Genomic DNA, 17,457 nt, shown 5'->3' on the forward strand with positions numbered 1-17,457 from the left:
CACTACTTTCCCAGTTTGGAAGAGTATTGGGCAATCTATGCAGACCTTTAATCAAGGGCTTATAAAAATGGCAAAGCATTGTTTATCTTTGAAGGGGTATTGCACAATGTTTACCCTGCCACAGGGTTTATAGGCTTAGCAAAGGCATTAGTATCCTTTTGCAAGGAGATTGCACAATAGATGCTCACTCTTCCACAGGGTTTATGCGCTTCACAAAAGCATCGGTATCCTTTTGCTTACATATAGCACAAATGACGTTCACCCTTCTGCAAGGTCCGGATGCATCTCTCAGTATTTTTTATCCTTCAGTAAGGGTACTGCACAAACAATGCTCACCCTTCTACAATTGTTCACATTCATCACAAAGTATTGTTTATCTTTCCACAAGGGTATTGCACAAACAATGCCTACCCTTCTGCAAGGGCTCGGACACTTTCCAAAGCATAAGCATTCTTTTGCGTAGATTTAGTACAAAACAATACTAACCCTTCGGCAAGGACTGGATGCATCGCACAGCATTGTTTATACTTCTGCAAGGGTATTGTACAAACAATGCTCATCCTTCTGCAAGGGCCAGAAGCATAGCACAGCATTATTAATCTTTCTGCAAGGGTATTGCACAAATGATGCTCACCCTTCTACAAGGGCTCAGATTTATCACAAACCATTGTTTACCTGTTCACAAAGATATTAAACATATCATGCTCACCTATTTGCAAGGGCTCAACAAATCTCAAAAGCTAGTCTACCCTTTTGCAGGGTATGGGTATTTACAATAATTTGTTGAACACGTTCTAAAAACGGTACTGTCTCTTTAAGAAAACAGCCGTTTCTGTGAAGAGCATCTGTAAATGTGTACATGTTAACAAGAGAGACTTGAATGGCTTTACCTCATCCATGCTTTGAGTTATTAGAATAAAATGTTAATTTTTTGTTGTATTTGATCAACAACTGACTTTAAAGAAGAGAAAGGGTGTTAAAAGAGACATTATTCAATGACAAATGGGTTGTGTGTATCTCGTCTTTGGACACAGAACGACTTTTGTAAACAGGGCCAGAGAAACTGTAGTAGATACACGCATGCTAATTTTACTGTTAGTCAGCAGTGTGCAAAGCAAAAGACTGTGAGTAACATCATCTCTCTCTCTCTCTCTCTCTCTCTCTCTCTCTCAGGCATCTGATGACGAGTCCTATGTCAGTGATGTGAGTGATAACATTTCAGAGGACAATGCCAGCGTCACAGATAATGTTTCTAGACAGAGTAAGATCACTCCCCCTCCGTTCATTAGAGCAGGATGTATGACCTTTTAGGCCACACATACAACATGACACACAAACATGCACATGCTGTCTCTTCCATACAAACACACAAATTTACCCACATGAATACTCTCATGATGGTGCCGCGGATGGCCACCTCGGTGTGGAGCACTCCTATTGTTTTGTTGTTTTTGTTTGTTTGTCCTGTGTTTAGTAATCTTTTTCCAGTCAGTTTTACTAGAGACGAACTGCTGAACATTCGACAGCTTATACCAGACAGTCTTTTCCTGGTTTTTGAATATTCAGATGTTTTGCTGGACATTTTAGTTGGAGGCACGGCTTTGTTGTTCAGGAGACACAGGTGAGGGAGATGAGCCAGTGCACTGGTCAAACTACATCGGCGCTGCTTTTGAACAGCCCTGCCAAGCATTCATCTTGCGAATCTCCGCTCTCTTCCTAACAAAACAGACGAACTACATCTCCTCACCCGCACAAACAAGGACTTTTCAACCTCTACTGCCTTGTGCTTCACAGAAACCTGGCTGAGTGAAGCCATTCCGGACAGTGCATTACATCTGCCGGGCTTTCAGCTGTTCAGAGCGGATCGCATCGTGGAGTTAACGGGGAAAACGAGAGGCGGTGGAACATGCTTTTACATCAATGAAAGTTGGTGTACAGATGTAACAACGTTAAAGAGGATGTGCTGTCCTAATTTGGAAGCGCTCTTTATTAACCGTACTGTCTTTCTACTCGCCATGGGAGTTTTCCTCGTTTATTCTAGTGAGTGTGTATATCGCACCAAACGCGTGTTTGAATGCCGCGCTGCAACAGCTGGCTGATCAAATCACAGACACGGAACAACAATACCTGGACTCTATTATTATTATTCTTGGGGATTTTAACAAAGCAAATCTCACACGTGAACTGCCCAAATACAAACAGCACATTACATACCCCACCAGAGACAGGAACATACTGGATCACTGCTACACAACAATAAAGGATGCATATCGCTCTGTTCCTAGAGCAGCTTTGGGACTCTCTGATCACTGTCTGGTTCATCTTCTTCCAACCTACAGGCAGAAATTAAAATCAACCTAAGCCAGTAGTAAGGACTGTAAAGAGACAGACCAATGAAGCAGAGCGGGAACTACAAGCCTGCTTCGATTGCATGGATTGGAGTGTTTTTGAGGCTGCAGCCACAGACCTGGACGAGCTCACAGATACTGTTACATCATATATCAGTTTCTGTGAGGATATGTGCATTTCCTACTAGGACTTATTTAAAGTTCAACAACGACAAACCGTGGTTTACAGCAGAGCTCAGGCAGCTTCGTCAGGCCAAAGAGGATGCTTACAGGGGTGGGGATAAAGTCTTGTACAATCAGGCCAGGAACACACTGAATAAGGAAATCAGAGTGGCTAAAATAAGATACTCTGAGAAGCTGAAAAACAAGTTTTCAGCTAACGACACTGCATCAGTGTGGAGTGGCATAAAACAACTCTCAAATTACAGGACTCCTACCCCCAACTCTGTGGTGGACCAACAACTGGCTGATGACCTGAATGTGTTCTACTGCAGATTTGAAAGGCCCAGTCTCACACCCCATCCCACTCTGACCTTCACTTCACACAAACACCAACACCTCCTGCAACCCCCCTCCTCCCCCCTCCTGCTACTCAACCTGCACTTAAGATCTGTGAAAATAATGTGAGCCACGTCTTTCGGAAAAACAAAAGACGAAAGCTTCAGGCCCAGATGGCGTCTCACCAGCGTGTCTTCGATCCTGTGCTAACCAGCTGGCCCCCATCTTCACACAGATCTTCAATAGATCACTGGAGCAGTGTGAAGTCCCATGCTGCTTCAAACGCTCAATTATTATTCCTGTCCCAAAGAAACCAAAAATCACCATCAGTCGCCCTGACGTCTGTAGTCATGAAATAATTTGAGAGACTGGTGTTGGCCCACCTGAAGAACATCACTGGACCATTTCAAGATCCCCTTCAATTTGCCTATCAAGCAAACAGGTCTGTGGATGATGCAGTCAACATGGGATTGCATCATATCCTGCAACATCTGGACAGACCAGGGACATATGCAAGGATCCTTTTTGTGGACTTCAGTTCAGCTTTCAACATCATCATCCCAGCTATACTCCAGAATAAATTACACCAACTCTCTGTTCCCATGTCTATCTGTCAGTGGATTACCAGCTTTCTGACGGACAGGCAGCAGCTTGTGAGACAGGGGAAACTCACTTCCAGCACCTGTACAATCAGCACTGGTGCCCCCCAGGGATGTGTGCTCTCTCCACTACTCTTCTCCCTCTACACCAATGACTGCATCTCCAAGGACCCCTCTGTCAAGCTCCTGATGTTTGCAGAAGACACCACTGTCATCGGCCTCATCCGAGATGACGATGAGTCTGCATACAGAAGGGAGGTTGAACAGCTGGCTGTCTGGTGCAGTCAAAACAACCTTGAGCTGAACACGCTCAAAATGGTGGAGATGATTGTGGACTTTAGGAGGAACACCCCAACACTGACCCCCCTCACCATTCTAAGCACTGTGGCAGCAGTGGAGTCATTCAGGTTCCTGGGCACTACCATCTCACACTACCTGAAGTGGGAGACCCACATTGACTCCATTGTGAAAAAGGCCCAGCAGAGGTTGTACTTCCTTCGCCAGCTGAGGAAGTTCAACCTGCCACAGGCGCTGCTGATATAGTTCTACTCGGCAGTTATTGAGTCTGTCCTCTGCAATTCAGTAACTCTGGTTTGGTTCAGCTACGAAATCAGACATCAGAAGACTACAAAGGACAATTCGGACTGCTGAGAGGATTATTGGTTGTTGTCCCCCCCCCCCCCCCCCTTCAAGAACTATACACTTCCAGAGTGAGGAAAAAGGCTGGAAAAATCACCCTGGACCCCACTCACCCTGCCCACTACCTTTTTGAACTGTTGCCTTCTGGCCGACACTTCAGAGCTCTGAGCACCAGAACTGTCAGGCACAGGAACAGTTTTTCCCTCAGGCTATCCATCTCAAGAACAGTTAAATTACCCCATTGAGTAATAACTATGTGCATTACACAGTTTAGTCTTTTTTTTTATATATTTATCCAACACATCCTGCCATTTCATTCCTTTGAAAAAAAAAAAAAAAAGATTTGCACTGTACATAACAGATTTGTATTTGCACTATACATAACAGATAACAGATTTGTATTAGATTGCACTGCGTATGTGTATGTATGTATGTGTCTGTGTGTATGTACGTATGTGTATAACTATTTTTTCACTATTATCTATGTTTTGCTGCTGTTTTTGTATTGTTTTTGTATTGTTGTACACTGGAAGCTCCTGTCACCAAGACAAATTCCTTGTATGTGTAAGCATACTTGGAAATAAAGTTGATTCTGATTCTGATGAATTATATGATAAACTCACTATATCATAAATCTCACTAACACACATACTGTACATTCAGACATTCACAGACCGGATCTGACTGGTTCTCTCTAGTTTCCAATATAGAACTGTTTATCTCTTTGTCTCTCTGTTGTTTTGATTACAAATTTGATTAAGATGAGGATGAAAATCAAAAGATGGTTTTTCTTTTTTGTCTATTATAAACTCTTTCTGAAATGCAATGTTCAGCTTTAAATTTTTCTACATTTGAAGTAATTTCTGTAAATGGGAAGATGTTCTGTGTATGCCTTTTGCATTGTAGAAACTGAATGAATAAATGAAGTCATTTTCTTCTTCCATTTTATTTTAAAGTTTGGCCTGGGGCTGATGTAACTGCCAAAAGTGATTTCATATATGTGTGTGTATATGCAATACAGTATACTGTATATACAGTATATACTATATATATATATATATATATATATATATATATATAGATAGAGAGAGAGAGAGAGAGAGCTCTTGAAAAAAATTAAGAAACCACTGAAAAATTATCAGTTTCTCTGGATTTACTATTTATAGGTATGTGTTTGAGTAAAATTAACTTTTTTTTTTTATTATTCTATAAAGTACTGACAACATTTCTCCCAAATTCCATACAAAAATATTGTCATTTAGAGCATTTATATACAGAAAATAGCAACTGGTCAATATAACAAAAAGATGCAGTGTTTTCAGACCTCGAATAATGCAAAGAAGTTCATTTTCATTTTTAAACAACACAATACTAATGTTTTAACTTGGGAAGAGTTCAAAAATCAATATTTGGTGGAATAACCTTAATTTTCAATCACAGCTTTCATGCATCTTGGGTGTCTTTATGCCTCTCTTGGCGCAAAAAGTCAAGCAGCTCGGCTTTGTTTGATGGCTTGTGACCATCCATCTTCCTATTGATCACATTCCAGAGGTTTTCAGTGGGGTTCCGGTCTGGAGATTGGGCTGGCCATGACAGGGTCTTGATCCAGTGGTCCTCCATCCACATCTTGATTGGCCTGGCTGTGTGGCATGGAGCATTTTTCTGCTGGTGTAGGGCTTTACCGGTTGTTTAGATCAGTGTTACTATCAGAAATAATTAATAATTATTTCTGTAGTTATTAATTAATATTTAAATTAATTAATTGGATCTAAAACCTCATATGGGACTCCAGTAAAAGTAGTGTGCTACGTTTAGGAGCAAGTTTGGTTATTAGCAATAATTAATAATCATCAAAGATAATTACTAATTATTAAAATCAATAGAACATTGATGAGAATCAATGTTAGCTTTTTTTAATCCTTTAAAATCAACAATTATCAAAGATAATCGTCAATTGTTAACATCGATGAAACATTAATTAAAATTAACACTAGCTTATTGATCATTCAGATTCAACAATCATCAAAGATAATTATCAATTATCAAAAATCAATAGAATATTAATAAGGATTAACATTTACGGGGCACCACCCTGGAATCAGGGACTAGTAACCAAATATTAAAACAGTCTCAATATTAGATTGTTTTCTTAGGAAAATCGACATCTGAAGAATATCGATTTTCGGGAAAAAAAACAATGAATGAAGGTTTGAATCCGAGCACTGACATCCCGTCAGCATGACACAGGCGTAGGCAAAACAAACCAAAACACTTTTCTTTGTAATATAAACAAAGTTTATTTATGCAGTAATATCAATTAATAATTAATACAATGCAGTCAATAAACTTCCCCACTTACAACTACAAACTAAACAGTGACATGATTAGATATGGAAATAAAAATAATCCTATAACACATAAGGTGTGTGTGTGACAGTGTCTGTGTGTGTGTGTGTCAGTGTGGTTAGTGAGAGAGAGAGAGAGAGAGAGAGAGATTATTAAGTGACAGCCCGAAAGCTGATTTCGCGATAGCTGGAGAGAAAGCAGCTGTGTTCATCACTCAGAGACGCGGTTTTACGAGCGGGGCTTGTAAAAGTCCTGCGTTATTTGACTCTAATGGATGAACTCAGTTTCTGTCTCACCCGCGATGGCGAAAATGCACAACAATCCAATTTGGTTAGACCACAATACAGCAAAACAAATTTGTGATAATTAATACCCTGAGTATTAATATTGAGCGGACATGGCGGTCCGTAAACTGTACAAGAAAAAACCTTGAAACACAAGAATAACACACTATAATATTCTATCTCTGCCCAGACGTAACCTCTTACTTGAATCGCATGAGGACACAGGTAGAATGTGTTTTCCTCCGTCCTTTAACTTTGGCCCGGTTCCTTGAGGCTCGTGTGACGATGGGAGGCCGTTTCCTCACTCTGTCGGCGGGCGGTACGGCTGTTGATTCTTGGCGGGCTGGCGGAGAACTCAGAAATGTCGACTTGATTGAAGATGGAAGAGAAATCTTTAATCTCTTCACTTCTGTAGGCCAACGGATGAAGATGCGAATTGCTCAGCGGTCTCCTTCGGATCTGTTAGAGTGTTCGGTTGAACACAGAGTAATCTCAACTCGTCCAGCGAGATGGAGATTGTATGGCTACAGTTTCAAGTCGGACATTACTTCCTTGTGCCACAAGGTTGCACCTGAGAGCAGCAAAAAGCTACGTCCGTATTCGGTGAACTAAGTCACTGGAAGTGAAATCTTTAAGCATTTCAGAATTATTTCAACTCCTGATGATGTCATGTTCGAGGGACGTTCTGTTGTGTGCCTCATCCAATAGGAGTCGAGAGTTCGATCCTCCAGTGAGCAAGGCTTCCTGGATTTGTAGTCTGTTTTGGACTCCATTTGTTTGATTTTGACGCGATTTTTTTTATCAGTAAAATTTACGACATGGAATGTATGGGGGCTGAGTTAGGTTTTACGACTTGTGTTAGGCCTGCCTTTGTCTTCTGTCTGAATACATGAGGCCCAACACTGGGAAAACCAATCCTCAGAGTTGGGGAACATTGTCAGAGCAGAAGCAAGCAAGTTTTCTTCCAGGATAACCTTGTACAGTACATGGCTTGATTCATGTGTCCTTCACAAAGACGAATCTGCCCAATTCCAGCCTTTCTGAAACACCCCCAGATCACCACCGATCCTCCACCTGGTCATCTAATGGTTAGACAGAGACCTGGAGAGGCCTACAAGCCACAGTGTCTCACACCCACTGTGAAATTTAGTGGAGGATCGGTGATGCTCTGGGAGTACTTCAGCAAGGCTTGAATCGGGCAGATTCCTCTTTGTGAAGCCCGCATGAATCAAGCCACGTACAAGGTTATCCTGGAAGAAAACTTGCTTCCTTCTGCTCTGACAATGTTCCCCAACTCTGAGGATTGATTCTTCCAGCAGGACAATGCTCCATGCCACACAGCCAGGTCACTTAAGGTGTGGATGGAGGATCACCAGATCAAGACCCTGTCATGGCCAGCCCAATCTCCAGACCTGAACCCCATTGAAAACCTCTGGAATGTGATCAATAGGAAGATGGATGGTCGCAAGCCATCAGACAAAGCCGAGCTGCTTGAATTTTTGCACCAGGAGTGGCATAAAGTCACCTAACAACAATGTGAAAGACTGGTGGAGAGCAGGCCAAGATACATGAAAGCTGTGATTGAAAATCAGGGTTATTCCACCAAATATTGATTTCTGAACTCTCCCTAAGTTAAAATATTAGTATTGTGTTGTTTAATGAACTTGTTTTCTTTGCATTATTCGGGGTCTGAAAATACTGCATCTTTTTTTTTTTTTTTGACCAGTTGTCATTTTCTGCAAATAAATGCTCCAAATGACCATTTTTTATTTGGAATTTGGGAGAAATGTTGTCAGTACTTTATAGAATAAAACAAACATTTTCATTTTACTCAAACACGCCTATAAATAGTAAATCCAGAGAAACTTTGAAATTTTGCTGTGGTCTTTTTTTCCAGAGCTATATATATATATATATATATATATATATATATATATATATATATATATATATATATATATATATATATATAATACATATACCGACCAGCCATAACATTAAAACCACCTGCCTAATGTTGTATAGGTCCCCCTCGTGCCAACAAAACAGTGCCAACTACATCAACCATCAGAATGGGGAAAAATGTGATCTCAGTGATTTAGACCGTGGCATGATTGTTGGTGCCATACGGGCTAGTTTGAGTATTTATGTAATTGCTGATCTCCTGGGAATTTTATGCACAAAAGTCTCTAGAGTTTACTCCGATTGGTGCCAAAAACAAAAAACATCCAGTGAGTGGCAGTTCTGTGGATGGAAATGCCTTGTTGATGAGAGAGGTCAACAGAGAATGGCCAGACTGGTTTGAACTGACAAAGTCTGTGGTAACTCAGATAACCACACTGTACAATCGTGGTGAGAAGAATAGCATCTCAGAATCCCAGGAGATCAGCAATTATAGAAATACACAAACCAGCCCGTATGGCACCAACAATCATGCCATGGTTCAAATAACTGATATCACATTTTTCCTCCATTCCGATGGTTGATTTGAACATTAACTGAAGCTCCTGACCTGTATCTGAATGATTTTTTGCACTGCACTGCTGCCACATGATTGGCTGATTAGATAATCACATGGATGTTTGTTGGTGCCAGATGGGCTGGTTTGAGTATTTCTGTAACTGCTGATCTCCTGGGATTTTCACACACAACATTCTCTAGAATTTACTCAGAATTTACTGGTGCCAAAAACATAAAACTTCCAGTGAGCGGCAGTTCTGCAGATGGAAACGCCTTGTTGATGAGAGAGGTCAACAGTGAATGGCCAGACTGGTTCTGACAAAGTCTTCAGTAACTCAGATATTGACTCTGTACTATTGTGGTGAGAAGGATAGCATCTCAGAATGCTATTCTGAGATGTGGGTTGGCGCTTTTTTGGCAGCACGAGAGGGACCTACACAATATTAGGCAGGTGGTTTTAATGTTGTTGCTGATCAGTGTGTGTGTGTGTGTGTGTGTGTGTGTGTGTGTATGTATGTATGTATGTATATTATATATATATATATATATATATATATATATATATATATATATATATATACACACACACACACACACACACACACACACACACACACACACACACATACTAGGATATGATAACCAATAATTCATAGCTCATTATAAATATGATACCCGATAATTTTACTGGAGCTGCTAATTAGCAGCTCCAGTAAAATTATCGGGTATCATATTTATAGTGAGCTATGAATTATTGGTTACATATCCTAGTAAATATCCAATATATCGCCAGCCCATTAGTAAACTCTGTTTCTCCCACAGTGCCAAATGGTGATCTGGCCAGTGGTGCATTGCGTAATGGCAGACGCACGTGTCTTCCTGCCCCTGCCCCCGACACCTCCAACATTAACCTGTGGAACATCCTGAAGAACAACATCGGGAAGGACCTGTCTAAGGTGTCCATGCCAGTGGAGCTAAATGAGCCCCTGAACACCCTGCAGCACATGTGTGAGGAGCTGGAATACACTGAGCTACTGGATAAAGCTGCTCAAACTGACGACCCCTATGAACGCATGGTAAAGTCCACAGTTAATGTGATAAGCTACACCTGTGTGAACTTGAGGGGAAATTACTTTATAAATCCTCTAAAATCAAAAGCCGCTTTTCCACCATCGGGCCGAACTGTTCTGAGGACAGTACGGAGCAGTTACAATAGCCACTTAAGCACGGTTCGGCACGGCACAATTAAAAACGTTCTCGACACGGAATTCTTGGCACGGTTAGCTAACCGTACTCAACTGTTCTCAACCATGCTGGTTGTCAATTGTCAATTTGCCAATGCCAAGGCATATAGCGCTTTTAGTTGTTTCTAGCTCTCCAAGTTTGCTAATATTTGGGTGAAGTTAATAAAATGTAATAAAAAAATACTGTATGTTTAGTGTATCTGCATTATTTTTTAAGGTTTAGTATTGTATATAATATTTTATAAATAAATATCCTTTTTAGCTAGTCTTGAAACTTTTACCTCTCTGTGTGTTCATGTCCGGTGGCATCCACAAGCCCTCATGATGATAAACATCTTGCCTTTTCTCTTTGCTTTTCTTTTTATGACATGGGCCAAGTCTTTCCTGTTTATTAGTAGAATAAAACCAAGGAAAAAGCAGTCCTAAAAACTGGAATATGCGATCATCCTCAATAGTGCACTGGCTCCACTGTATACCTCTCACTCGGGACGGTTTTAACTTTTGCGACAAGAACAGTTCGGCCCTATGGTGGAAAAGTGGCTGAAGATAATTGCAAAAATGGCTCAGAAAAGTGAAGTTAGTTTTGAGAAAAGGTCTACAGTCATTTGTTTGCATATGACACTAGGTTTGGTTTTTAATCATCTAATGCAGAGAAATGTATACATTTTTAAATTGCGTGTTAGTGTCCAAATACATTTTGGACTCTATTGTTCAAATTGGATTGGATTGTAATATTGGATTTACAGTAACTTTACACAGATAAGGTTAGTAAGTGCTGTTATAACTCTAAAATCATGTTACCATGTATTTTGTTTGGATCTTGTAGCTAAACTTTTTTTTTAATTATTTGTATTTTAACCTTTGTGGACTGGCCCCATTCACTTCCATTGTAATCTATAGCAACTGTAAAATATATATATTTTTTTCTAATTAACACTTTTTATTGATTCTTACACATGGTACAGAACAAAGCACAACACACACACACACACACACACACACACATATATATATATATATACATATACAGTATATATATATATATATATATATATAATATATACACACACACATAATCAATTATTATCCCCTTTTAACCCCCATTATTTCCCTTTCCCCCTCCCAATCCCCAACCCCACCTTGACCCTCAACAAATATCCCTGTTGTCAAACCCTGAGATACACACATACAAACAAAAAAACAAAAAAAAATTTAGAAAATAAAAATAAATAAATAAAGAGGATATAATTTACAGTTTCGACCATAATCATGTTTCTCTCCACATGGTCCTCACTAAGAGCCTTGAAGAATGGTCAAGTATTTGTCCCATTTTTTGCCATAGACATCTAATCTGCCAAGCTGTTTGTATGATATCTTTACAAATGACACAAACCTGCCCAATTCAGTGAACCATTCTTGAAATGAGGGAGCACCTTTTGACTTTCCATCCTCTAAGGATTATCTGTCTGCCAATCATTACACTAGTTTGGACCCAGCTTTTTTTTATATTTGTCACCTAATTTAGTAACCGCCCCATCACCCAATATACATAGTTCTAAGGCAGAATGAAATTTGAGTTTTTAACGCCTCACAGATAACATTCTGGACTCTTACCCAAAATTCCTGAATCTTAGTGTAGAACCACAGAGCATGGACTATGTCTCCAGCCTCCAACTGACATCGCCAGCAGATAGGTGTGTCTTTTAAACCAAGCCTAAACAATCTAGAGGGAGTCCAGTAGAAATGATGCAAAATCTTAAACTGAATAAGATGTACCCTTGCATCCCTCGACATAGTTTTAATATTTTTTATAAATTATTTCCCACTCCCCATCCTCAAACACCAAGTTCAGATCTCTTTCCCATAACCTCTTAAGAGCTGTTAAAAATCAATCACCCAGACTCTGAATCAATGAGGAATAATACACTGACACTTCATGACCCTTTCCAAAGTCTGTGAGTACCATACAAACAGTGTCTGCAGCCTTAGGGGTTTGTGTACTACCACCAAAGATAGTACAAAGTAAATGGTGCAACTGTAAATACCTTAAAAATTGAGATCATGACATCCCAAATTGCTGTGTTATAATTTCAGATGATTTCAAAGGTCCATTTTCATAAAGGTCAACAAGATTCGCAACACCCCTCTCCATTCATTCTTTCCAGAAAAAGGGGGACTTCTCTAGGCAATTTGATAGAAAGACTTTTCAATGGTGAGATTGGGACAAGGACCGCTTGTTCAATGTTGTACCAGGGAGGGGCTCTCTCTGGTGGAAGAGACCAATGGGCCAAGTGTCTAAGATTAAAACCATAGTAATAAAACAACATTTTGGGGAGGCCTAAACCTCCTTTGTCAGTTGGTCTATGTAACTTACTGAAATGCAAACAAGGTCATTTACCATTCCAAATAAAAGATTTAGATATTCTATCAAATTGTTTAAAATAAGAAAGAGGGACTTCCCCAGCCTTTAGGGGAATTCCTGCTGGAGATTTGCCTCTGGATCAGATGCGAAACGAGACTCTTACCTTAAGCACGCGTTTGACCAAGTGAAAGTAATTGATGGTCAGCGCCATCAGCCACGCATTGCACTCACATATCCGTATTTCTCAATTATAAACGGTCGGTTGTATTGAGTGAAGCAGGATGCTCGGACAAAAGAAGATACGACCCAGTTGTTAGTACCAAGGAGCTGTCAGGAAATGTTGTTCCAGGCAGCTCATCATAGTCCGATGGTGGGTCATTTGGGACGGGAAAACACGAAACTATCTCATGGCCCGTTTCTATTGGCCGGGCATTTGTGGGGATGCTAGCTGGTGGTGTGTGACATGCCGCGAATGTCAGCTGGTGAATCCACAGGCCACTTCAAAAGCACCATTGCACCCTCTTCAGTTGATCGAGGTTCCCTTTGACAGAGTTGGCATGGACCTCGTCAGGCCATTAGAATGGTCAGCACACAGGCATCGCTTTGAACTGGTTCTGGTGGATACCCGGAAGCAGTGCCTCTTCGCAACATCTCAGCACGTAGTGTTGCGGAGGCACTCTTCAGAATAATCTTCCGAGTGGGGATTCCGAAAGAAATCCTCACTAATCAGGGCAGTACATTCATGTCACGTACACTATGCGAGCTGTACGAATGATTAGGTATTAAATCGATTCGGAGAAGGGTGTACCATCCAGACAGACGGCTTGGTCAAACGATTTAATAAGACCTTAAAAAAACATGATTCGTAAGTTCGTGCATGAAGATGCTTGGAATTGTTATAGGTGGCTCGAACCCCTGTTATTTGCAGTACGAGCGGTCCCGCAAGCCTCGACGGGGTTTTACCCATTTGAATTGTTATATGGGCATAAGCCCCGTGGCGTGTTAGACATCATCAAGGAAAATTGGGAGGAGGGACCTTCACAAAGCAAAAATGAAATTCAATACGTTCTTGACCTGAGAGCAAACTCCATACACTGGGGTGTCTATCACAGGATCATTTGCTACAGGCCCTTCTCCACACTGTTTAGATTACACCAATTTGTGACCCTTCCGTTCAGTTTGTTTGTTGAGTACATTTCGAAGGGTTGTGCCTAATTTTTCTGACGTCACCAGCCAGCTGACTGATCTCACTAAAAAGGGAGCCCCAGACCCGGTCCAGTGTACAGAGCTGGGCCAACAAGCTTTCACGCAGGTAAAAGCTGCACTTTGTGGTGGGCCGCTTCTGCATTCCCCTGATTTCTCTCTCCCTTTTGTTTTACAGACGGACGCATCAGACAGTGGGTTTGGTGCTGTTCTGCCCAAGTGGTGGAGGGGGAGGAGCGCCCGGTGCTGTACATTAGTCAAAAGCTCTCTATGAGAGAGATGAAGTACAGCACCATAGAGGAGGAGTGTTTGGCCATCAAGTGGGCAGTCCTCACTCTCCGCTACTATTTGTTGGGATGAGCATTCACCTTCTGTTCGGACCACGCCCTGCTCCAATGCCTCCACCGCAAGAAGGATGCCAACGCCCGGGTCACCCGTTGGCACTCCAGCCATTTAAGTTCAAGGTGGTCCACAGACCGGGGGAACAGATGGCTGTTGCAGACTTCCTCTCTAGAAAAGGGTGGGGGAATGGACAGTCCGGATGGTTCCCCCGGCATGTGTCAGGCGGTGGGGGTATGTGGAGGTGAGGGTGTGGTCGAGCGCCCATCTGGGGAGAGAGAGAGTGGTAAGGACATCCACTTGAGATGAATTGTGACTAATTACCATCACTATGTTCGCAGTGAGAGTCGGGGGAGATAAAAAGACGGCCAGTTCACACACACACACACACAGAGAGAGAGAGAGAGAGAGAGAGAGAGAGACCAACCAGAGAGAGACTCACATGAACTGTGGAAACCGGTTCCCGCTTCCTCCTTTATCTGCCCAACCTGAACCTTTGTTACACAGACTTTGATTGAATCTCATGAAAACCTGTCAAGAACATGTCGAGGTTATGTTTCACCACACAATCCAAAGGGACAGCAAAGAGCTGTCGAAATTAATAACGTTAACGCATGGAGTCACGTGGCGCCGTGCGAGGGTCGGATGTGTGAATGGCGAGAACTGCGCACTTTGCTAGTTTTAATACTTTTTATGTCATAAACCGATGAGATTCCATACACTCTGATTCTACTGTTCTAGGAAGACAATATTCAAAGAATTCAAAATCCTCAGGCTCTGGAGACATTAAAAGACCCTTATGTGCTCAAGCTGAAGCCCCTGAGCAACAGGCCGAAAGCCCGGGACTCAATTTGTCCAGTGAGGTGAAAGAGATTCAGCATCAACTGTTGAACATGTCGGCAATGCTGAAGAAGGTCGTTGCTGACTTGGAGGATCTTGCTGTAATATGTCAATTGATCACTGTCATGGAGATGAAATTCACTAAGATGGTTACAAGAATGGCGGATGTTGAGAAACGGATCTATTCTGGAGTCATCAGAGAGGGAATTAGCTGCTAATCTGCTAGCGACCAAGACAGACTTGGAGCGTGTTTGGGAAAAGTTGGAAGACCTTGAGAATCGTAACTGGGAAAACAACTTCCGAATTGTTGGAATTCCTGAGGACAAAGAAGGCAGAGATATGGTGAAATTCCTAGACGGGCTCTTCCTGAGTCTGCTTGACATAACAAGCCATAAGCTAGAAATCGAGCAAGCTCACAGAGTTCTGGCTCGGTGATCCGATGGGCTCTTCCCAAGTCTGCTTGACATAACAGGCCATAAACTGGAAATCGAGCAAGCTTACAGATTTCCGGCTCTGAGATCTGCGGAAGGAGACAGGCCCCAATCAATTCTGGCCAAATTTATGAGATCATCCAATAAAGATCTCGTGTTACGTGAGGCGAGGCATAAAGGAAGGCTTTCTTAGAAGAACCTCAGCATTTTCTTGTTCCCAGACTTCGACAAGAGTGAATTCGGGGCGATCGATTCAAGGAATGCAAGAAACTCTTACATCAATGGAAGGTCACTTTTGCATTGATGTTCCTGGCCAAATTTAGAAAAGATGCTAAGGATGGCCGTAAAATATTTACATGCCCACAGCAAGTGATGTCTTTCATAAAGTCAGTGGAATGACACAATGTAAGTCATTGTGTGATACTCACTATGCAGCCTAGTGGGCCTGACTCACTGAATATTCACTTGACTGTCCGAGGAAACTGAGCGCTTTTTTTGTATCTTTTTGTGCTGGTTCTGCCTAGCGGCTGGAGATCGTTTGGTGGGATAACACTCCTTCGGGACAGATTGTGGATGAATCTGCACATTCTTTGTGCTTTATGCCTCTTATTGATTGGAGTTTGTTCTGTAGAATATTTCATGAAAAACATTGGAGTGATTAGGGCATTTGTTACACTCATGTAACAGTGGGCCTGACTCACTGAACATTCACTTGACTGTCCGAGGAAACTGAGCACCTTTTTTGTTTCTTTTTGTGCTGGTTCCGCCTAGCAGCTGGAGTTTGTTTGTGGAGGAACACACATTCAGGACAATTATGTGGATGAATCTACAAGTTCTTTGTGCTTGTGCCTCCTACTGGCTGGAGTTTGTTTTATAAATTATTTTCTGTTGTGTAATTCTGTCTCACAAAATTTGTATAGAAGCACCGGACTTGAGCAATCCAAGGGCAGAGTTGTCACGGGGGCTCTCATAGGCGTACATGGACTGTTTGAATTTAGAGGGATGGACACCATTTGGCGCTGTTGTGCGTGGGGTTAAGGCACACGTTTTTCTTTTTTCTGTGTTTTTTGTTCGGGGGGAAGTTCGGGTTTAAATTGTTGCACTAATGTTTCTTCAAGAAACGCATCTTTCCCCACAGGAAGCTGAAAAATTTGGGGTGGACACGTTTTCTTTAGTGCTGGCTCAAGTAAAAGTAGGGGAGTCATTACATTGATAAGTAAGCATCTACAATTTAAATGTTTCAAACAGATTACTGATAAATTAGGAAGAGTCATAATTGTTTCAGCAGAAATTCAGGGGCAAAGATTGATTTTGGCTAATATTTATGCACCTAACGCTGATGATCAGGGCTTTTTGATAGATCTTGAAGGGATGTTGCAAGCCCCTGGCACCCCTCATGATACAATATTGGTAGGAAATCTTTTGATGGACTCAGTCCTTGATCATAGTGAAGCAAAAGTGTGTAAGCCCCCTAGAGCAACATTGACACTTCACAGGATGTGTAAAAATCTTGATCTTACAGATATTTGGAGACTTTTGAACCCATCATTTTTTTCATCAGTCCATAAGATTTATTCTAGTTCTTTTTTTATATCTAAGTGCCTCATTTCATCTGTTGTTGATTGCCCAATCGGAAACATCTTAGTCTCAGATCACGCCCTGGTGAGTTTAGAGATGCTGCCACATACAGAGAAAAATAAATCATATAGTTGGCACTTTAAAGTATCCCTTTTGCAAAATCCTGAATTCCAACATATGTTAAAGGCTGAAATCAATGTTTATACCAATTGGTCCTCAGTATCCTCTGTGGGCGTGGCTTGGGAAGCACTTAAGGCATTTCTTAGGGGTGGACTGGAAGGAAATG

The 17,457-nt window shown here is 41.5% G+C and overlaps 1 protein-coding gene across 3 annotated transcripts in view; it reads left to right on the forward strand.

The window, feature by feature from the left end:
- osbpl6 (oxysterol binding protein-like 6) overlaps positions 1-17,457 on the forward strand; it is a 367,626-nt gene that overhangs the window by 282,074 nt on the left and 68,095 nt on the right. For all 3 annotated transcript variants that reach the window (XM_051710487.1, XM_051710486.1, XM_051710488.1), the window contains 2 exons: positions 1,174-1,261; positions 9,997-10,250. In XM_051710487.1, the coding sequence (XP_051566447.1) occupies positions 1,174-1,261; positions 9,997-10,250 (342 nt within the window). The remainder of the gene's footprint in view (positions 1-1,173; positions 1,262-9,996; positions 10,251-17,457) is intronic.

Source organism: Myxocyprinus asiaticus, chromosome 11 (assembly GCF_019703515.2).
Source record: "Myxocyprinus asiaticus isolate MX2 ecotype Aquarium Trade chromosome 11, UBuf_Myxa_2, whole genome shotgun sequence".
In the NCBI taxonomy this organism is placed as follows: Eukaryota; Metazoa; Chordata; class Actinopteri; order Cypriniformes; family Catostomidae; genus Myxocyprinus; species Myxocyprinus asiaticus.